Below are 24,655 nucleotides of genomic sequence, written 5' to 3' on the forward strand. Positions count from 1 at the left end.
CAGTGATTCAGATGGTATTCCGTCTGATCCCACTGCTTTGTCATTCGTCAATTGCCTAGTGAACTTTCTGATTTCGATTGTTAGTGCGGTAACGTTTATGGGAAGGTCTGTGTGTGCAGAATTTAAGTAAACGAAATTATTTCATAAAGAAACCTAATACCTTAGTACTTGTTCAGTTTCTGTTTAACCGAGGTTATTTAATTTAATCAATATTATGAATAATATACACTCTTTACTTTTAGTAAGGTTAGAAAGATACTGTTCAAACAAACAATACTGTACCATAAATAAACATTAGATGTATCAAATCTCTTTAAAAAAGTCAAACATTTATTCTTACCTGATTTATAATAAAAAATAAATGAGTTCATTATGAGACATAGATTACTTGGTATATTAATCACGATTTTATTAACTATTGTTCACTTTGATTACCAGTATTCGTCAGTGGCGATTTTAAACGTTAATTAAGTGAAAGCTCAGTCTAAAGAGCACCTACTAAGCCTTAGTATCATTTCAATTTTAAATGTGAATAGAATCAAGTCATAATAATAGAAAACTGATAATATAGAATGAACCACTAGATGACATCAAAAATCTTACCTGCGAATTCAAACGTGAAATAATATTTTCTCAAGAGATTCAGATTCAAAACCAATATAAAACAGAGTTGTGTTCACCAAGTTATGATAAGCAAAGATACATCATGTAGAAATTATTACTGGTTTGATGCGAAATTCAAAATGAAATAAGGGAAGCACATAGTTACCGCACTATTTATTCAGTACAAATTCAGTCCTTTCTATGATTCATTTATTTAACCAGTGAAATAAAACAAACTGGTACTAAGTAGTTTCATGTAAAACATTGATAAAATTTTACAGTTTCTGTTTTTCCATATCAGTATTTGATTTTATTCAAATATTCTAATATGGTTAAAACCACAAAGTATAAATATACAATCAAGAAAAATATATTTATTTTACTCACCAGTATATCTCAGATCAGATTCTGCTAGACGATTCATATACAAAGATAAATTGAAATAAAAAAATTTTTTTTTGAATTAATTACAGAATTTATTGTTGTTCTTTTATAAATTTTACTAAATTCAGTATGATATACTATCAGTACTATTTATCAATAGTGAGAAATGAACTCGTGTTTCATTGGATTTAACAAGATATGATACACTGTTTTATAAACTAACTAACTATATATATCCACTATTCACTGATCAAAATAAGGATAAACTATGTTTCAAAATTTTTCTACATAGTTTGTAAACAAAGTCTAAAATACCATGCACTCATTAAAACTGGTAATATTCCGAGACTTGTCTAATTGAGGGATAATATTTTTATTGCGAACCATGATAAGTTAAAGTACCAGTGTTTATCAGAGATTTGTTGAATAAACTTAACTTTGCAGTCCGTGATTATTGAGTAGTTTGTAATCAAAACTTATACTGTGATATAATTTCATTTCTTACGGTTTCATAACGAAAGATTTACTGAAAAGTCAATTAATTTAAGCCCAGTTTTGGCTATGTTTAACTTCAGTTGTTTTGCAATATGCTTTGTCATCTTAGATTTAAGCCTTTTCATAATTCACAAACTGAGTGACCTCACGAATTTCAGTTACCTAAACTAGAATGACGTAATTACCTGGTGAAAAATAGGTCTGTCTAAGTCTAGCTGGATCAGTTCACGAGGTCACTGAATGCTGATATGAGTTGTGTAGAGAGATACATACTTCTTGGTATTAGTTTTTGATGTATTTATAGTTTGTAATTGGTGACTAAAAGTGATGCAGATGAAAATCGTCCGTAGTTGTTCAAATAAGTACACTACTTATCTCCCAGTTCTTGAGTTCAATATTATTGCCGTTGTTCCTTATTCGAATTAGGTTTAAAGTCCTCATTAATACTATAAAATGGATTACTGTGGTCTTTATTTATTAATTTCTAGACCCTATTATGGTGTGAATTCGAACCGACATACAATTATGTCCGAATTCAACATTGTCTATGACTAACAAGTACAGCCACTTTATCCCTTAAATAGCTTTCCAGATAATCCTAAGTGGTAATTAAAACTACCTTCAGGGTATGTTGTTATAAGTTATTAAGGCAGGCCACCAGTAAACGCTGCTTTATTATCTAGAAAGAAAACTAAAGGATTACTATTTAGTTACAGTACAGTCTTTCCATTCTTACCTAATTACTTGATATATTCAGATTTTCAAAATGAGAAATTAACTAGTCCTGACACCCATAAAAATCAGAAAACTCACCTATTGCATAGCAATTACATCTCACACAAGGTTATCAATTTGAAATTACAAACAGAACATTGATCTAGATGCTTTTTTATTCACCTGGTCTCAACTAATAAGTGCATTTTATTACCACATTTTATCTAAAACAATCATGATAATTTCAAAACACACTATATCTTACTAGTTCCTGATAAAACATGTCTCAAGGATATTCTGATGATAATTCTGAATAAATCTAATGATTAATCAGGATACTAACACTCTGTATTTAAAAAAAATATACAACCCCAATAGCCAATAACATATAACAGTGTAGTTCTCCCATTTGTCAAAAATGCTTGACAATATTTATATAACTTTATTGTCAAATATATATGGATGCAATCTGGTTATACGTTTATTTGTATGTTGAACGTGTTGGAGATGCCAGATACTCAGAAGCCAATTGTCCTATTGTTGTGTTGCTGACCTTCGTACCGTTTGCTGTTTTCAGGTGATATCGTAATCTCTACGAACGTAGCAAACGACAACGTGATGATTTTATCCATTTCAGACAGAAATACTAGAAACAAAGCTAGATTTCCCATCTGTATAAACCACTATGGTATTTGGATTTCGTATGTTGTAAATTCTACTATACCTAATATTCTACATAGACATTTTCGGTTGAAAGTGACATTCTTTACCGATGAATAAACATAAATCATGAAAAGCTTTAAAAACCATCAAAATTATCAGATTTATTTGATAAACATCTAATCAAATAATTATCGTTTATTATGCATATTGAATACATTCCAACACCCTAAGCTTTATTGATGTATACAACAACATAAAATACTTAAAATCAAACATTCTTATGTGTAAACTACTCTGTCCAATTTATATTACTTTATCCATTATGAAACAATGAAATTATTAAATCTCCTAATGCAACACGAAAAAGATAAATTCTGGGGAAACAACTGGGAAAGGTAGATAAATACGACTGAAATACAATGTATTTCTATTCAGTCAATAATACTTCAATCAACTGGGCGAGACTATAATTTATGGAAGAACCAATCACGTATAAGATAACAGGTCTCGGATTTTGGCGCGACATTCACTCATTCATCCGGATAAATAGAGTTTTGGCATTACAGCTGATGTCAGTTCGTGGTGGAAACCACAAATCTAATTTCTAACCTTAATCATCAACTGTAAATCATAATTCTAATTCCTCACACAGGTTTATAACCCTCATTTGATCCTGGTTATAAGGTGGACACTCTCATGGTCAGTCTGGCGCCGCCCAAAGGTCGTCCATAAATTATACTCTTATGAATAATTAATATAACAAGACATTATTTCATACTACATTCTAAACATTTAATCCAGAATATTAAGAACTCTCTGTTTAATAAACTGGACGGTAATATATACAGCATATAAAGTTTGAATATCACTTAAAATTACAAGAACACTTGTATTCGTATACATGATAATGGAATTTTACAGGATCCTAAAGTTTTGTGATGACTGGAACATTTGAGGACAAAAAGAATAGTGTAAAACAAACTGATAAAAATGCATAAGTTCAATTTTCTGCACATTTTATAAGCAAAACACTGAGGTAAAATATAAAATAAGGGAGATATCCAGCTAAGTATTAAAAAACTCATGAGGTAATGAGAGACAAACAAATTTAGAATTTAAAATTTTAAAAAATGGAGATAAAACATTGAACGAATTTAATTAGACCACTATGATGATAAAGAGAGTTAGTATTACTAATTTTTCAAGTTAAAGAGCTTTTAGAGATTCCTCGTATCGAAGTTAAGCTTCGTCATGAACTAACTTCAGTTGGAAAATCCCTGAAAATCATGAGTCACTGGGTGTTATTTCGTATTAATTCTCAACTATCCAGCTATGTGGTACAATGCTGGAAATTTTTTATATAAGATTGAAAGTTTCAGTTATTCTGGGCTTTTGATAAAAATTAACTTTGATCTAATAAGTTCAACAAGTAAAAATTGGATACAAATATTTACTTTTACACATAATGTTTAACAATTTCAACTGTCAAGTCAAAATTATTTGACAGCAGGGAAAAATATTTAATTCCTTTAAATCTGATACTTTTCGTCTTAAATATTCGGTATGATAGACTGTCTCAACGACAGAATTTAGTTGTCCGATCTTTTCTGGATTTTTAGTATTCGTGGACTGTATCAATCACGGATTGAAAACCACAGAGAACCAAATAACTGTTTCTCCCTATTATTGGACTCCTCACATTTAAAACTCTGCCAAGAATCGAATTCAAGATCTTCGGGTTTCGTGATGAACCCTTAACCATAAATATCACGAAGTTAGTGTCCTACACATATGAACTCCGGTCACGGCTTCTCACTTGACCTCAGGGAACATCTTCACTTAAGTCACTGATGTTTCCACTAGCTTGATATTATGAAGACACGAATTTCCATACTACTAAGCCACCTGTTTTTATTCCCTAAATATATTAATATACTTCTAGTTTTGTTTTCAACAGACATACTCAAATTCGTTCTTTAAAGCTATATACAACTAAAATAAAAGTTGAAAGTAATTTAAAAATCACTTGGAAGATTTATTTTGTGGTAACCTGATCTGTTGGGAGAAATGTAAACTATCTTCGAGAATAAAGCATTGGTTATTTAATCAAATAATTACTGGATCTTTTGAGTGATATGGCATTAATAAAACAAAATACATAACCTTATGAAGTCACCTACAGTTGCGTATATAAATTTACGTGTGTTTGTGAGAGCAAGTACACAAGGAGTACTGAGAAGTTTTTACAGGGTTTTCAGGACATGTTCTTCTAAATATATCCATGAAAAGAAGAAACGCCCTTATAAATATAGTCCCCAGACAGCTAATGAATATTCCATATGAAGTGGATATTTATAACGCACTCGAAACGACTAACAAACAATGGACATCACTCTTAATTTGCTTCGAACTGACTATCGACATGAAGTATTTCCGAGTTAAACTTGAGTTTACAAAAGAAAAATTTGGTGAACTTGATTGTCTTCAAACAAATTCATCAATTGCACGCCCTTACTTTTATCTATTCCCAGGTTTTTACCATCTGAGTTAATTCTATCCATTCTATGCTATTCAATTATGTAACACTTATTTTTATTTCAAATATCTTGTGATTCCACCACACCTACTTTATCTAGTTACATTTTTTTACATGAAAATATTCATCATTCTCAATTACAATGTATAATATACATTTTGAGTGGTTCATCAAACAGACTTCTGTTTCAATTTGATCGACCTTACTATTCTAAACTTTAATTCTTAACGTTAAGTTATTTACAACTTACAATCCTGTATTTCTTACTGTCCATTATCTTGTTAAAAATTATCCAGTGAATCAGATTCATGTGACAAATTTATCCATAATTTTTGAGACCATATTACTCAATCTATATTTATCTTTTATTTTGTTTTCTACACTTATGCTTCTTATCAATGTCATCTTTTTTTGTTGTTGTTGTAAATTTCATCTTTCTGTCTATACAACTACAAATTATTGACAATTTGAACCTGTAATACTTTATATAAGATTCTATTAAAATAAACTATATATATTTCCGTAATTCACAGTACATTGCTTACAATAAATAAGGCATATAAGTTCAATGTCCTAAGCATTACAATTAATTTCAAGTTAACCAGCTGGTGGTTTATTTATTACTTCTTAGAACAAGATAGAAACGAAAAAAGAGAGATATAATTAATCAACATATCTTAGCATGTTTGTTTGTTTGTATGTTTGTTCGTTGTTGTTGTTGGTGGTGGTGGTGTTGTGTTTTTTTTCTTTCAACAATGCACTGTTAAAACTATCATGCACTTATTCGATTAGAATACATCATACAATTTAATAAAATAAAATCATCCCTTCTTTTTTGAAAAAAAACGTTAAATTTCCTTTTCAGTTTAGAAATATACTACTTCATTTATCTTGTTTTAATTCTATTTTGTATTGAAAATAATTAAATGAATTATTTTATTTATCCCAATAAACAAAAGTGCATTCGTTTGTGATTTAAGAAAAAAGAAAAAAAAGGCATAAATAACACATTGACTCATTAGTTTTATTTTAAGTGATAAGTTGAAAGATGTAATTATGTATAGTGTTGTGGTGTGTGCTACTTATATTGATATAAGTAGTATATGACGCAAGTCAGGAATGTAATGTCTGGCAGCAGAAGATGAGGGAAGATCAAGAAAGCAAGAGCGGGAATAGAATGCAATTTGTATAAAAATGCAAGGACAATGAAGTCTGAGGCATTTTGAAACAATTGGTGGACATTTTGCAAATTAACAATTTAATATATAGTTCTCAGATTTTATTGAGATGCTCTGTAATTTTATGCTAAATACATTCGATTGTCCCCACCCGTGTTCTGTTCACTACAGCATGATCATTTCTTATATCATTTACAATTTATGCATAGATTTTATATTATTCTGTAAAATTAACTTGTCATAGAATAAATACATCTACCATACATAAAAGACATATCAGAAGCCGCAACAAGACTGCTGAAAACCTTCGGAATAAGTGTGGCACACAAATTGACAAAATCACTACAATCAATCTTATACAAACCAAAGGATGAAATGACAAAAAAAGACAAATCAAACATTATCTACAAAATAAATTGTGTCAACTGCGAAAAACACTACATCTTCGCTTGAATAAACATCAATTAGCAGTCAAACGCCATGACATTTCCTCGCTCATATCAATACACGTGGACAACTGCGGACACTCATTTGACTGGAAAAATTTGGAAATCTTGAACAAAGGAGATTCCAAAAACATCAGAAAATTTTTAGAAATTTGACACTCAGGTCAATCAGCAATCAACAAGTACATTGAAATCGATCCAATTTATCAACCAATCAGGAAAATTATGCACAAACATAGGAACAAAAATCAAATCAATGGGAGATACAACCAAAACAAAGAAGTAAACAATGACAAGTTTAAGGTCAAAAAGAACCAATCAACATCGAGTTCTACACGACAAGCTGTGAACCACATATGGAGAAATTCGAACACTTCACTTCTATCTGGAGTTTGTGCTGATGATGTCGTTCAGAAGGACCATGAAAGCTCCACAACCAAACCATCCAGCTCGGAGAACAAAACTCCATCAAAAACATTCATAATATATCCACAATTTCTTGTGAATAAGGGTTGAGAATTAATTTGTTAAAATTTAATTTCTTATACTTGACTTTAAATCATATTTCTGAATAAGTACCAATAATTTTATTCAGTTGTTTAAAATTCAGTATATAGAAAAGAAATTGATTCTACTATAAAACTGATTAAATCTATCAGATATCTGAAAAGAATGATTTGTTATATGTTAGAAATCTTTATTAAGATAGTTAAATGTTTCATATACAATACTAAAGATATGATTATATATAGTGATAGTCACCATTATCCATTCATAATCAAAAAATTTTTAAATATTAAAACGAATACAAATTTACTCTTTTAATGGAATTACTTTTCTACAACAGTAGAAATAAGTCGAAACTGTAACACGGAAGTATCGATTATTCCATATTCTACTTTTATATAATTCCCTCTACTTATCCGTATCCTGTTGATAAGTATAAGTGTTTGATCCAATATATTGTTTCATAATGCTGTAAATTATTTGATCACATTTTCGTTACATTTATAACTTCTTAAACTAAAGAGTTCCTCAGTGATAATTGTTATTTATCGAAAAACAGCTAAACATTATTATCAAGTTAGGTAATTGAGAATGTAGTAATCAATCTTGAAAATCTATCTTATTATCAACTAATAATAATCAGTAGAGCAGTCAAAACAGTGAAAAAAATGAAAATCTGTTTTATTCTAGTTTGCAAAGTACTAAAATCATAGACACTGACATCCAAAACCTTCACACCTTACTCATGACAAGATTCAGGCACTTATTTCTTTCTTTCAGTTATAATTTATGCAAATAAAACGTGTTTTATACATAGACGATTAGTTGCCGACCTTATAACTGGTTGAATATTAATTGATTCAGTTTTGTACAAACAAAATATTGCTATAACGTATGATAGTTATTGATTGCTTCGAGAGTAAACTTGATATTTTAAAAGTTAATATACTTAGTTTGATTGTGTTTGAGTAATCAACATATTGTCTACTTGTAAGGTGTGAAACGTTGTTTTTTTCTACTATTATCCTCATCTTTTAATATATTATGAATATGAAAATAAATTTACTTAGGGAGCTAATGTAGACTCTAATCAACCTGAGTAAAATAGGCAACTGTGTTGGCCGCTTGATATATCTTCATGATTGGAGTATGGTTTCAGCCTTAATCTGACGGTTGAAAATGAATTATATACACCATAAAATTAAAGACTCATAGCTTTTGACATTCTAGTAAAATACATGCAATTCTTGCACTGATGAACCGTTCGACAAATTAGGACGTGAACATATTAACAAACTTTTAAGATATTTTTCAGTTTCTTTGTAATTTATACAATAATTAATTTTAGATACAATACTTATCGAAATGACGTCGGTTATAACTTATAAATCAGAAAGGTATGCATCAAACTCAAATTATATCTTTTGAAATAAATAAGAGATATGAGTACCTAAAAGTATTTTATGTAAACAGGATGTCCTGAAGTAACGAGAATAAAATAATTTGTTACAACCTATGTTACTACTACGAAAATGTATTCTGTTTATGATTTTCACCATGAAATGATGTCAACCGAATGATCATTGACAACCGAGGATCACTTGACGGCTGTTTCTTCCTAGTTTGGGACTCTTTGACAGTAATAAAACACAACCCCACAAAACAATGAAACTAGAACATTCTATGTTATACAACTAACAATATACTAGGCTAGAATCAAATAAATTGAGACTTCTTATTGGAACCAGTAGATTCAACAAAATCGATAGTAAGACGACATCTCTCATATGACATTGGATAAAGACCACATTGTTTCAAAAATTAACTGAGCCTTGAAATTTTGAACTGTTCCATTTCCATTTAGTATCTGAATTTATTTATGATTAATGTGTAAACACAATATCTTAGATTGAATCCCATGTGAAATATTAACTGAACAGTGAAAATGCGTCTCAAATTAGATTTTAATTATTCTTCAAATGATGAGAATATACCTCAAAATATAAAAACTTACGAACTACCTACCAAAAACACATTTTAGTATCTCATATATTCCATTCATTTCATCCTTACATATGTCCAAGGTTTTAGTAATATTTATCTTATATAATAAAGAATACAAATATATCATTATTCATTTAACTTCATTGAGATTTCGTTATTTTTTTTCCTAATAAATGAGTACAATTCAATATTTGAAAAGATTTTCTGAATGAACTATGAAATCATCTCAACAACAAACTTATCATGTATATATATATATATATATATATATGTATATAAAAGGAGGTTCTATCAATATAAACAAGGTAAAGATAACCTCTTTTATATTAATGTATTTTCTAAGTGAACAGTACTCACTATTATAACATAAATCTAACTAAATCATATCTTGTTTATACATTAAATAAATTTATTTTATAAATAGTAAACAAAGAATACAGTTTTAAAATATCGTAACATAGATTTAGTTCATTTTGATTGAAACTAGTCATTTTAATAGTTTTTTTTTTAAAAGGATTTTTTACACGATGAAATTTGATAAATCAAATGGATCGTGGATACTCACTGGTGAGAAGTTCCATACTAGGATGAAATGGTCATGCAGTACATATAGGTTTTTCATGGTGATTTAACTTCAATTGACTCATACTAATATAGAATTCCGGTTTTTCATTTATCTCAGTAAAATTACTGAAACTGTTGTTGATACTACCTTTATCATTCACTTTAATTAATGATTTGTAAGATTTTTAACTGATTTTGGTCAAATTAATGCTCTGAATGGTATGATTAATCAAAAAAAAATATTCGTCACCAATTTAAACAACCAACAAACATTGAGAAAAACATGATAGATTTTCCATTTTTATTTTGAACTTCTAAAATGTACAGAATTCCGAAAGTGGTAAACTAAAGCAGTTATTGTTTTGTACTATCGATCTCAGAATTCTTACAGATCTTCAATTTTGATGAGCATGAAAATTTAATCAGACAGGCGCCCAGTGCGTCCTAACTAGCAATGGGTCTATAAATGACTTCAGTTGACTGGGACAAGTATCTGATACCTACTAATTGGATACACTTGGTTTCCTTATTTACAGTGAATTTCGAACCGAGTGTTTATCATTTCAGACCCTAACACTAAGTTAAAGGCACGTCTTCAGTTGTACTGCCATCCGCAATCCAAAAATATAAAACTTTCAACTAGAAATAATATCAAGGTACTCACTCAAAGAATCTATATGTTAACAAAGACTGATCGAAATTCAACTCTAAGTATCGTCAATAGGAAAACACAAACCTTTATGAATGACAATAATAATAAGCATTGGATAGTATTTACAACTACGGATCTTGCACAGCGTACCCAAAAAGTCCATTCTCTGAAACCAAAAGTTAATGACATGATAAATTGGTAAATTGTACAGAAAATTGTCTTACTACATACAAATGATAACTGGGATTTCGTCCTCAGTATTATAATACACACTAGTTATATAATACAAATATTTTATTTAATTTATTTACTTTTTTAGATAAGAGATAAAGTATTCTGCGGAATTTTGCAACGACATGCTATCGACTTAGGCATGCAGACTAAATTTGCTATTATTTAGATGTTTCACATGCGATCCAGATATATGGATAAAGTACTATGAATAGTATCTGCAGTCACTGAACTGGTTATAAAAAAAATTGCATGTTATGAGATATTTGTACAAGTTATCACTGAAATGGTTTCTGAAACAGTAAGATCTACAAATAAACTATGGAGATAGCTTTTGAAATAATTTTCCTAATGAACTTAAATTATCTGAAAAACCGTTGAGAATCTAAGAGCACTAGACAAATGTTTTGTCACAGTAATGAGGATTCACAACTACACAAAGGATTTAACTCAAAACCCTCAGATCTCATTTAATTGAAAGCTTGCAGAGTACATTTCAAACTTCAATGAATTCATGAAGTAGTCTTATGTTCGCCCTGGTTTGTTTCAATGGTTTAACTAAACCATATATTAAATGTATGTAAACACAAAAAAGACAACTATATGCTGACATTCTTGATCTCTCTCTCACACACACACATTCATCCCATCTTTTACACAGACGGATGAACTCAGAAACAAGTCTTTCATATGACTGTCAATAAGCCATGAGGTTTTTATTGTAAAACATGATGCATCATTCAACTAATCGACATTTTCGGATCAATAAAAAACACACGGATGTACTTGGTGTTCAAAATTAAATTCATTTAAAAATAAAAATCAATTCAACTGTATGCAGAAACTACAAAAAATTCCCACGCCTCAAATACTTTAATGCAATAATATTAATAATTATTATTACTCATTATAGAGTTAAATTTTATGACTGTTCGTCCGCTCACTCTGTTAATATCTGCCTGTCATAACTGTTTGAACAGGTTTAACTATTGTTTATTACTATTATTTTTACTATGTAGTTATCAAGTTATGATAAGAAATAAGAAAATATGTTGTCTCATTAAAAATGCCACCCTTTTCAAATGATATTTTATTCTTAATATAACACTAATAAATGAAGAGTTTGATAGACGAGAAATCTCAAATAAAAAATTATTTTAATGGTTGAGATCATGAGTCCATTGAAACTAGACCACTATGGAAAACCTGGAAGCACTGGACGGCCATTTCGTTCTATTGTGCGACTCTTCAGCAGTGCGCATCCACGACCCCACCTCGCGAGATTCGAACCCAGAACCTATCAACCCCGAGCGCGATCACTTAACCTCTAGGCCACTGAGCCGGCATTCAACGGTGTTAATGTCTGACTTCAACCAATCCATGGAATTGAGTGACACATTTACCATTGCCTTCAGTGGGTTACTATCTCACAACAAACATTGTTGACCTCCACTGGTCACTGCTTCTCAATAGTACTCCGGTAAATGTCTCTTGAGGCCTGTCACTAGTGAGCACATGTTGATTCATATCAGATGGGTTATTTATTTTTTGAATCATTTTAAAGCTAAAATAATGAGTTGTATATGTTCAGTTTACAGAATACTCTATCGTACACAGGACCAATGTTAAAGATGTGTAGATCAGTGAAATATTAATGGGCCCTAGCCAAATCATTCGGCAGTCGGGTCATTAAATATCGGACAGTTCACTGATCCTCATTAAGATCAAGGACAACCAACACGCATCAGTTAATTACACACCATGGACTGGCCTATACAGTTATGGTCTCTCTTTTCCTTGAACCTGCTCTTATTAATATAGTTTTGTAATGACATCGTTTGTGTGGTACGTCGTCAAAGTAGCCATAGTGCCTGAATACGACGAAAGGATAATAGGTGCTAACCGTGAGGTGTGACTTCAACGTTAGCTTGTTGGTCACACTATTCCCGCCTAAATCGAACAGGTCCTCAGTCATTCGACACAGATCATCTACGTGGAGACACAAGTACTTAACATACAGACCATTGAGTTAGTACCCAGTGGTTTACATTTTAACTCCATTCAATCCACGGTATTGCGTGAAGATTACCCATTTCCACTGGTTACACCTTTCTCAGTGCCGACATTCCTGGACTCAAATGGTTACGGTTTCTCCCAGAAACTCTGAGACTTTCCCTTTGAAGTCAGTCACTAGCTAAAGATTGAATTACACCTCACTTGCTTAAAGGTTAAGCGCTCTGAGCGGGATCTATATATCTTATGTTTGAGCCATGGTGAGGTTGCAAATACTCACTATTGTGCCCCATTCTAGGACTAAATAGCTATCAGATACTACCTGGTTTTCACTGATTGTTAAACTGAAGTCAGTCTACAATACAGACTACGAATATGATGGCGACTTGAATATATGAAATGCCAGTTTTATTTTATTAACTATGATATGACTTCTTATCAACGTTATGTAATTCTGTATCCTCAAAAACTCTGGCTATTCTTCTACACTTTTAATTAAACTACGAAAAGCAGTAGTTCGAGAGACATTATAATTTTATAAACGCTGAGTTAACAACTCTATTTATTCCATTAACATATCAGCTAAGCCCAACAAAATTATAAATAAGACTGCGGACCATACGAAATATGTTATACGGTATTTTCATATTTGGTGACAACTCATCCTTTGCCTAGGTGCTAGAATTGGTAAGTTATACGAATAACCAAGCCAAAAATTTGGTTAAGTTATGTAGATAACAAGCTCATTGACAATGCTGACTAACAACATTTTCGAAATTACAAGAGAGAACGAGTTAGATTATAAAATTCTATACTTATATTTCATTCATGGGTCAACAGATCCGTCAATGGAACATCGAAAACACAAGAAGCAAAATCATACAGAAAAATGTAAAGTGACAACAGAAACAACTCAACAAAACAAAAATAAGAATTTGTACGGACACTTTATAATCCACAATAACTGATTGTAGAGATCTCATCTTATGAAGATGTTGAAAGAAAGTGTCCTCAGAGTGTTAAGAACTGGCTTGTTATTTCAATATCTGTTTATCAGTTTTGGACAGGTCTATAGTATCAATAAGTTAAACAGAAATTCCTTGAAAATGCCAAGATATGTAATGTTTTTTTATTGCGTAATACTGTCAAATTTTTGGCCTCATTTATTCCAAGTTCGCCACTGAATCGGTAAGCAGTGTATAAATAACCCTAAACACTTAAATCAGCAGCTCAGTGTGAATGTAAAATGTCAATTCCTACCAGAAAAATTAACCGCTTACCTCTTTAGATACCTATGGAATTCGCATTCAACTTCCTTATACATTTATAATAAATAATGAATATGAATAAAATGTATATTAAAGGATTTTTATAGATCAGATCAAAATATACCGTTATGCATAAAAGTTACAAACCATCTATAATATGGGATACAATCCGCTGATATTGTTTTTGGAGCAGAGCAAATTACAAGTTGGAAACATTATATCTTAATAAAAACCAAACAGAACTTATTAGATCATAGTATTGTTTAGGCAGTGTCTTAAATCATGTTACAACTACACCGCAGAATTACGGATGCCCACTACTGAGGAATTCCAACTGGGATAAAACAGCTGTCCAGTGCTTCCAGGTTTTCAAAGCTTTAAATCTGATCGGTCCATGGTTTCAGTGATATTCAACAATTTCCGCAACCCCATACTTACATAGTACAATTGTTAATACTGAAAACATAAATTTTTCTTGTAGGGATTGAAAAACTTTAAACCCTGAAATTCTTTCACTTTTCCTGTATCATTTAAGTAAGGCTAATTGCTTCTTTTAACTATCTATCTCATTATTGACATTCTAGTATTACGTGAGCAAAATTCCTCAAGTAGCTTTTGTTCCTATGATTTCCTTTTCTCTCTTGCAAAAACCAATCATTTTTATTCTGTATGAATTGTTGAGTATTTCAAAAGTACCAGATTTCATAAAATCTATATCAATATTAAGAATGCCAGTTCATCTATACAATTTCATAGTGTAAATCACAACAATGGTGACGGCGATTCTAAAACATACATCGCTTAACTTCCAAATATTTTACTACGATTTTTAATGTATTTTCCGTATAATATAAACAAATAATCTATGATAGGGATATCTTTATAACCAGCTATTACTTTCATTTAGAATAAAGATTTAAAATACACTATTACCTAGTGAGTAATAAACATAAACCAAATATTCTGGAAGTACTTTACAGAAAAAATTTAACCTCAATCAAATAATATTGGAATTCTCATTTTGTCTAGTTACAACTATAACTTGTCTTTTTACAATAAACATGTAAATCTGATTGACTTATTGGTTATCTTACCTAGTTGAATAATCTTTTGTACAAAATAATTCACACAATATCTTTTTTCCCCTCAATTTTAATTAGGCTCTATAACAGGGCACATTGTTAATTAATGATTTGAAATAAGTTCTAACTTGTTTTAAGATCTACTATCATAACTATGTTAGAATATTTGTTTATTCTATCATCTTACTGCTTAAACTTAGACGTTGGTTACCTTTTTTAAGAATATGCAATAAGCTATTGTAGGATCAACATATAACAATCCACTGATCAATTATTTGTATTTTGCTTCAAATTTCAATTAATCTATGTAATGTACTTTAACTACCTTTTAGTAACATTACATAAATATTTATTTATAATAACACTGTGTTTAGTTGAACAGATTCACAACATTCTACTGTAAACTTTTAAATAAGTAATCCAACTGTTCTCATGATTATCTATCACTCTATCAATCCCATTCACAGACATATATATATATATATATATATAGTAATATTAGAAACGAGTTAACGTTCGGTAACAACCATTTGTACGTATTTAGTGTATATTTATAATATAAAGGTGTGGCTTCTATGTAATATAATAAGGAAAAATAAAATTTCCCCTATAGTAATCCCTTTCAATTAAATAATTTTTAATTCATAACCTAATTGTAATGACAAAATAAAAGCCTCAATTTTACAACAATAATAACAAATAAAAGTAAAGACTAATTATCTGACAAGTTAGTTATTCTCAATTAAAGTAAATAACAATTTCAAAAAAAGACAACAAATAATGGTAAATAAATGACAGTTAATTAAAATCAAAGTATATTTAGATATTACTAGTTATTCAACAAATAGATATAAATTAATATGATAGTAAAAACCTTTTACTTCATTAAAAAAGACTTCTCATCAAAAATACACTAATATTTGGAACGATTGAAAGTAATATGAAGATAACGCTGAGACTGAGTTATACGTTATAACTTGATTTGAGGCTAAACCTCATCAAGATTTGACTACGTCCATTAATTGGTTATTGATTATCGTTATTATAACTTCGTTACTGGTATGATTACCTAATGCAGTTTCAAGTATCTGATAATGTACCACTCCAGCCTCTTTCATACTCTGGATACGTCTTACCAATAAGGGCCAAATGGAATGAATTCTAGGTTAGTTACTTTCCTCTCTATGCCCATAATCCGTTTCCTCTCTAGTACTGAATGCACCGTATCGAAATATCGAGCAATTTAACCCGATAAGAATACTATAAACTTATTTGGTAAAATTTGACTAGCATTGAAGATAAGATAACATGATGGCGATCATAAGCAAATGGTAAATTAATATATAAATTAGATCTCGGAAAATAAGTAATCACTATAATTATAGTAAGAAGTTTTCATCAGAAATCACTCTCATTCGAACAACTAACAGTTCAAAGAACCTCAAAGTTCCAGCTTCAAAAACTAAGTTTATTTACTGATAGATACTTTTCATCTACATACAAATAATGATAGCTCGTAATTCCAATCACCTCTAAATTTACTAGAATTTTGCTAGTAGGTTGAGTGTATTATAGTAGTTTATTAGGATTGATTATCTATAAACGTCTATAACCCAGTTTGATTTATGTCCTTAGACCTCTACCTACTTAACTAATAAGTTACAATAGAAGTATTACGACAATAAAGGTCAAATGATGATTACAATTCATTATCACTTGAAGAATAGATGAGATAATCGTCTGTCAACCAAGTAACGAGTATACTGTACAGAGATTCGCTCAGCAGGTTTTGGGTCACAGATGTTGTTATGTCCGAGTGGAGATTAAATTACAGGTAACTCCCGAGGACTATTAATGGACTAATATTCTATAAATATTCTTATTGTATAATTATTCAACAATTACATTACATATATTTATATTCCTCTTATTATAAGCTTTATTTTGACCTATAACTTATTATTGTACGATTTACGGTTCTTAAGTTATGTTCAGTTTATTAACTACTGCCTCCCACATTCACAGCCACTTTTTGGGCTTATTTGTGTACAAATATTATTTCCTATTTTATGGTACGTTGCGGTCTGTGTGATTGATATATAAACTAAGTATGCTTGAAATAAACGATCTGCTCTGATTCGAAGCTGGTATTGTGTTCTGGACTCAAGTGGAAGGGCTCGGAAGACATAGGACCAGTAAGGACGCTAGACTGCCCGCACCGGTTGAACGTCATTGGTTGGCCTAGTGCGAAGATTCGTATAAGTCGTATTCGGATTGGTAGATAAGTCGTGTGATCGAAAAGTCAGACATCCAAGGTCATAACAATTGGCGACGGGACGGAGAAAAGTTTTGAACCCTCAACTTCAAGGTCATAACAATTGGCGACGGGGATTTTGGCAACAAAGAAATAATAATAATACAAGTGGTGACTCAGATTTTGGAAATAAATTAGCTGTATAATTGCCGGTGATTTTTGGAGCTAATATTATTGGCAAAAAAAAATGTCGATTTCTTTCGAACAGTTGCGGTTAATATTACAGCACCAGCAGAAGATGTTTGCCTTGCAACAAGAGCTATTTATAACAGTTTTGGGCAGACTTTGCATTCAAGCAGAAAATAAGAAATCTATATATCATGCAGATAATGGTGCAGTAATGGACATTTCAGAAGCATATCCTGTGCAGGATTCAAATCCCTCTATACCAGAAGGGAAACGTAATATTGGTGACGTGTCCAGCTCAGAGCAAGAAAATATTGTGTTAAATGCACATGAAGTTGTGACAATACCAGATGATCAGAAGCCAGATCCTGTAGATGATGCCCAGAGTCCAGAATCAAATGAAACACTACTGGTACTGTCTAGCTGCGAAAATAAACGTCAGCTCGAACAAAATTGTGGTCCACGTGCTACTAGTCGAGAAAGCTATGGTGACTCGTATTCAGAAAATAACTGGAGCAACACGATGAACAAAATTGTACCAGATGTTACTCAAAATCACCGGAAGACAGAATTTTATATTGAGTCAACTTATCCCATTTCTAATGACAGTGTGCCAGATATTGATTCTCAGAATAATGCATATGATTTTAATGAAACTTCTTATAACAATGAGGGAAATATGTCAGCTGAGTCGAATGATGGCCAAAAATCTAATTTAATTCTGTTAGACGTTGACTTTCTTAATGACTCGTTATCTGCTAACGAGATTCATAATGAATTTGAAAATAATGAACTCAGATCAAAGGCCGTTCATCATCATCTAGTCATTTTTAGTGGCTTCTCCAGTCAATACGAGAAACATGGTTTAAATAAAGTCCTACTAGTTGTATTTTGGAGCCATAAGGACCCAACATTATTTCGAGGAGGAGGAGAATGTTGAGGAATTTAAAGTCACATATAATTTTTTTTTTTTAATCAGAATCTAAAGTTGGGTTTTTCAAAAAAAAAAAAAAAGGGGGAGGTGTTATGTCCGAGTGGAGATTAAATTACAGGTAACTCCCGAGGACTATTAATGGACTAATATTCTATAAATATTCTTATTGTATAATTATTCAACAATTACATTACATATATTTATATTCCTCTTATTATAAGCTTTATTTTGACCTATAACTTATTATTGTACGATTTACGGTTCTTAAGTTATGTTCAGTTTATTAACTACTGCCTCCCACATTCACAGCCACTTTTTGGGCTTATTTGTGTACAAATATTATTTCCTATTTTATGGTACGTTGCGGTCTGTGTGATTGATATATAAACTAAGTATGCTTGAAATAAACGATCTGCTCTGATTCGAAGCTGGTATTGTGTTCTGGACTCAAGTGGAAGGGCTCGGAAGACATAGGACCAGTAAGGACGCTAGACTGCCCGCACCGGTTGAACGTCATTGGTTGGCCTAGTGCGGAGATTCGTATAAGTCGTATTCGGATTGGTAGATAAGTCGTGTGATCGAAAAGTCAGACATCCAAGGTCATAACAATTGGCGACGGGACGGAGAAAAGTTTTGAACCCTCAACTTCAAGGTCATAACAGATGTCTTTTCAACATTATCGTATCGTAGAACGACCGAGTGACCAATATTGAGATGAGGTATAAGGTATTAGACAAATGTTACAAGTTTATTGAGGAGGTCAACGTTTGTTACATAGCCCTAACTACCGTCTATCTCGACGGCTAAACTTGTTGATGTGTAAACTGGTTGTAAAAAGGCTAGGGGAGGTCAAATCAAAACTTGGCACTAGTTCATGAATTTATTGATTTAGCCTATCCTAGTAGATGCAGACTACCTGGTCGAGGTCAACATGATAAAAATTACCAGTGGTTAGAGAATGGGTAACCATGACTTAGAATCAGTTTCAACGGGTCAGATGCATTCACTCCTTATCTTCCTCTCCATTTTCAGTTTCGGTACTCCTTCATACATACCCTTCCTTTCTGTCTCTGAGTCATATTACCAATGTTTATTTCATTCGCACTACATTATTTCGACCTACTTTGCTATTCATCTTGTTATATTCATTTCATCGTGTTTATATGGCATAACAACTTGTGCAAACATATACCTTTGCTGGGCTCTAAGCTGATTATGACTGACAATACTGGAAGATGAATCTCTTAAAAGTGTTTGGAATTAACGGTTTTGTAAGTTATAATGTAAGTTAGTTTGAATAATAACTGCACACCATTTTTTTGGATACTTTCAGTTCTACATAATACCTGGTTATTTCTAGTGATAATAATGTAACATACACGGTCAACTATTTAGAAAATTTTCATTTCATTCTCCCTTTGCAGCACACTAAAATTATATTTATCAGATAACGACACAGTGGTATTTAGCTATACAAACATAATTTGACAAAATTGTAAACCTACAGGAACTGAAGTGTGTGAAACCTGCAACATTCGGTGAGTTACTATCTGACAAAATGTTCCAAAACTCACTGGAGTAAATCTAAACGATAACCAGATAAAAACTTGACAATAATTGTGAGTTTGCGGTTTTGGATAAAAATTTTAATCTAACTGAATAGGGTCTTTATAATAATATCAAAGATCAACAAAGATCAGAGCTCAAATTCAGTGATAATGATATGAATGGATCTATATGTTTTATCTGGCTACAAATCTTACATGTTAAATTATACACTTCTTTATTTATTTGTACGCTATTTCAGTCATAATCCTTCTTAATTTATTTAGTCACTTCTTTTTTTAATATTATTATGCTATTAAGATACAGTAAATTTCACTCTGTGTGAATATGAAAACCTAGTTTATATTATACGTAACAAGTTTAAGAGTCTCCGTTCATATCTTCACTTGATTACAATATACTGTATTCAACAAAAGACCTAGTAATTTTTTTCTAGCTTAAATCAGCTAATAAAAAGCATAAGACAAAATAAACTTTAAAAAAGATATAGCAACTGTCAGATTATGAAATTTTTAAATAAACGTAAAATGGGGCTACTGACAAATATGTACATATAGCATGTCATTTAACTTCATATTCTAGTGTCATGAGCATTTCAAAGGTGTCAAACGAAATCTATTTGAGTTTTTTTTCTAAATGAATGAAACCGTTCTCTAGTGTAATAATCTGTCAGAAATTGTTCTGTTTTTTTAAACTTACACATCAAAACGAAACAATCTTAGGCGATGTTGCTATATTACAAGGTGGTACATAATATTTAACTATTCATATACAACAAAAAGGAGATATACAAATAAGATCAATGTAGAATCCGATATAATAGTACGTCACCACAGATAATGAAGAAATAGCAAAAGAAACTGATTGTGTTAGTGGAAGGAAATTAAATATAACTCAGCGAAGAAAATGTTCTTTTCTACAATATTGAGAGAAGAAATCACCGAGAAGGCAACAAAAGTAATAGTGTGGGAATAGTTATGATGGTAATAAGAAGAGGCTATGAAAAGGATAAGAATGAAGAAAATAAGAGACAGATTATAACAGAAAATAGTTTCTGCAGATTAAATAGTAGATACATATGTACCACTACTATTGATTCTCAGCCAAATCATCTGAAAGTCTGTAATCCTAGATTAAGACTGTCAAAAAGACCATAACAGTTCCTCAAATGTATTAAAACAATTTACCGAACACTTCGTGTAGGGTTTTACTTAATTAACTTAAATCAGGAAACCGCTTAACAAGTACGATACATATATCAGGAATATCGGTTTAAAAACGTTTTTAACATGAACAACTAGTGCATCTCATTTAACTAGAATTGAATAAAATTAAAATCAATATCTGGTAGTTCCATAAACTTTTGATCCTTTGAGAGTATCATTGGTCGAAAATAGGTATTATTCACATATAGTGTAGTTCACTCCTGAATAGCAAAAATACTTCATGAAATACATTAAGATATTACACCCACTCTACTAATGAAAAAATCATGTTAATTTTTAGTATCCTTCAAGTAGTTTGCAGACCAAAAACCTTTAAAAACCACATACAACTCCTTGGATATAAAAACTACTGAACCACTTCATTTCCTATAATCTCCTTAAAACAGTCCTGAAACAGGATTCTTAAAGTAAGGGCTGTAACATATTTTAGACGTTTCAAGATTACAGAGCATGTTTAAAAGGCCTTAAGTAGTTTTGAACTTAGTTTGCGAGAAAGTTAAATAGTGATTGTTAACTTCAATTATAGTCACCAAAACATTTGTGTGTGGCTGAGATACTGATAAAGCAACCAGACAGAACCAGGTGGCTTTCTTAGACGGCCACTCCCCGAACTTTTGACTGAGGTCTTATCAATAAGAAAATTTAGTAGCATCAGGAGAAGCAGCCTTATGGTAGTCAGTGGCCAAATATAAGTTCATATGCCATTCGATCCATCAGGATCCCGGAGTCCACGTTCATAAGTGGTCTGGAACCAGGGTTTTTCAACTCCATGATGTGAGTCCCTCATATCTAACAGCCAGGTTAAATTGCATTCATCCTCTCACTTCTGTAAACAACATCTTCGTGAGAAGGCAGTGAGTAGGACTTCCTCGACAGTGGCTATAAACGGGTGGCCACACAAGAGCATTTTGGGAAGAACAGAATTTCCCCACCATTGGTCGTATCAGAACATTTGGGGGCCCTACGTTTCATTAGTACCATCAATTAACTAGGAAACATCATCTCTGCACTGTAATTTTGTTGGCAGATCTCTTAGAAGGATATCAGCTACTGAGAATCAGGATGAAAACAGAGTCATGCCATAAGGTACTCATATGACAAAAGTGAATGGAGATTAAGATAAACAATATTATTGGCTAATTTTATTTAACGTGATCATCTCCAATCGTAGCTTGCAAACAGTTACTACCTAGTCAATGTAGTTAAGGTTTACATTTCTCATTATTCCGAAGTGATTGATTAGTTAACCACAAAAAATCAGGTTAAGAAATGTGTTCAAAATGTAGCATAAGTAACCATCTGTTCATTTATCAAAATAGCAGAAAATAACGATTCAGTGTATATAACTTCAAATAACCATTAAGCTTGTACGATACTCTAGGCTTGGCCATTCCGATGTTTCTGCTGAATACAAAATAGGCGGCAATAATATGATGCGAAAAACTATGTTGTTTGAATGATTTCTCTTTTGACTACTGACATGCGAATGATTAGGTTCATTCTTATAAACGGGGATGATTAGTGATAATAGATAAGCAGAGAGAGCTAATGTATTAAGTTTTAAATTGGTAATTTAATTTGAAGTCAGTGGTTTCTAGCCATGATCATTTGGTGATAGCGAAAATCATTATCTCAGATCAATGTATTTTGTAGTACAAGATTCATTGAGCTGGTTGATTTAGTTTGAAAGCTTTCATTGTTGTTCTGAACGATATTATCAGTACTTACTTCAAATAAGAATGATACTACCAAAACAATCAATCCGTATATGGTGACTATTTACGTACGAAGAGAAATGACTGATTTTAGTTTCCTAATCAAAGAGTGAATATTTGAACGACAGTTTTGACAGTTCTATAGACTGTCGTTCCATTCCCCTATTCTAACGGTCGAATAAGAATTAATCAAATCAAATCGTCTACTTCCAAAACACAGCACCCTTAATTTATAATTAATCTTTACAGTATTCGTACTCAATAAGCCGTTCAATAAAATAAATGAGAATAATTTAATATAATATAACTTCGTTACCTTCAAAAAAAGAACTGATTCCTAATTGTAAGTAAATCATATTAAAAGGTTTTCTTAAGTTCAGTTTAAAGTTTGAAATAGTTCATTAGCAGGAAGTAAATGAATGATATAATTTTTTTTAAACCTATTAATATACAGATATTAATTTAATACTCACCAGCTAAACGTAAAGCGGACATCCGTTGAAATTCTGGTTCTTGTAACCATTTCCACATTCTTCGAAACGTTTCACGACCAGATTTTAATTTACTCCACGGTTTAGGATTTCTTAATAGATCAGATAATGTACCTTGACTTCTGCATAAAATACGTTGGGCGAAAACAGCTTGTGGTATACTATAACGTTTTAATTCTGAACTTATACGATGTGCTAATACTTTTGTATTAATTTCTTCCATTTCTTGAATAGAATGTGAAATTATATCATGTCTTGCGTGCATATTAGACAAAGCTTTTTGTAAACTTAATGCTTCATTATTTATATGTGATGAAACTAATGAACCATTCATGAGAGTTGGATGATATGGATGTCCTTGTACATGTTGCATGCCTTAGAAAATAAAAATTAAAAAAAATTTGATAGAAAGAATAAAAATACTTGAAAGTATAATTGTATTTAGTCGAATAAAACTGATGTTCACTGGTTTTTATCATAACACTAGCAATAAATCAACTTTATCAGTTATTGAATACTTTCATATTATAGTGGTGGTGATAATGATTAAAGTGAAAACCGAAACTATCGATTCATAAAACATCACTCCGTCGTTCTACCATCACAATTCCAAAGAGAAACATGAAGTACTAGGGAGACACAGATTTTGGTTATATTTATTTAAATCTAAATTTAACTTGTGTTTGGCTTTCAAATTAATTTATTAAACTCAATATTAAATAAACAGTTCATCGACCTAAGTTATTCTAGAAAATGTAACTGCATAATTCAAGTGTTGTGAATTTTCAATACTGACTGAAATGTATGTACATCTTTGAATTTCAATTGTTTTACTCACTTCTTCACAGAATAATGTGAATAACTTCACTTTGTGACAAAAAGTACCTTTAGTTAACATATATATATATATATATAGTATTTCCTAACTCACTTTAAACGTTTG

The 24,655-nt window shown here is 31.2% G+C and overlaps 1 protein-coding gene across 2 annotated transcripts in view; it reads right to left on the reverse strand.

The window, feature by feature from the left end:
* ONECUT1_2 (Hepatocyte nuclear factor 6) overlaps positions 1 to 24,655 on the reverse strand; it is a gene marked incomplete at its 3' end in the record, with an annotated part of 46,458 nt that overhangs the window by 9,297 nt on the left and 12,506 nt on the right. The window contains exons 2-3 of one of the 2 annotated variants that reach the window (XM_035731434.2): positions 23,695 to 24,087; positions 991 to 1,011 (exon numbers count right to left, since the gene is read on the reverse strand). In XM_035731434.2, the coding sequence (XP_035586869.2) occupies positions 991 to 1,011; positions 23,695 to 24,087 (414 nt within the window). The remainder of the gene's footprint in view (positions 1 to 990; positions 1,012 to 23,694; positions 24,088 to 24,655) is intronic. The other variant, XM_051215000.1, reaches the window with a different exon arrangement.

This window comes from Schistosoma haematobium, chromosome 1 (assembly GCF_000699445.3).
Source record: "Schistosoma haematobium chromosome 1, whole genome shotgun sequence".
NCBI classification, from domain to species: Eukaryota; Metazoa; Platyhelminthes; class Trematoda; order Strigeidida; family Schistosomatidae; genus Schistosoma; species Schistosoma haematobium.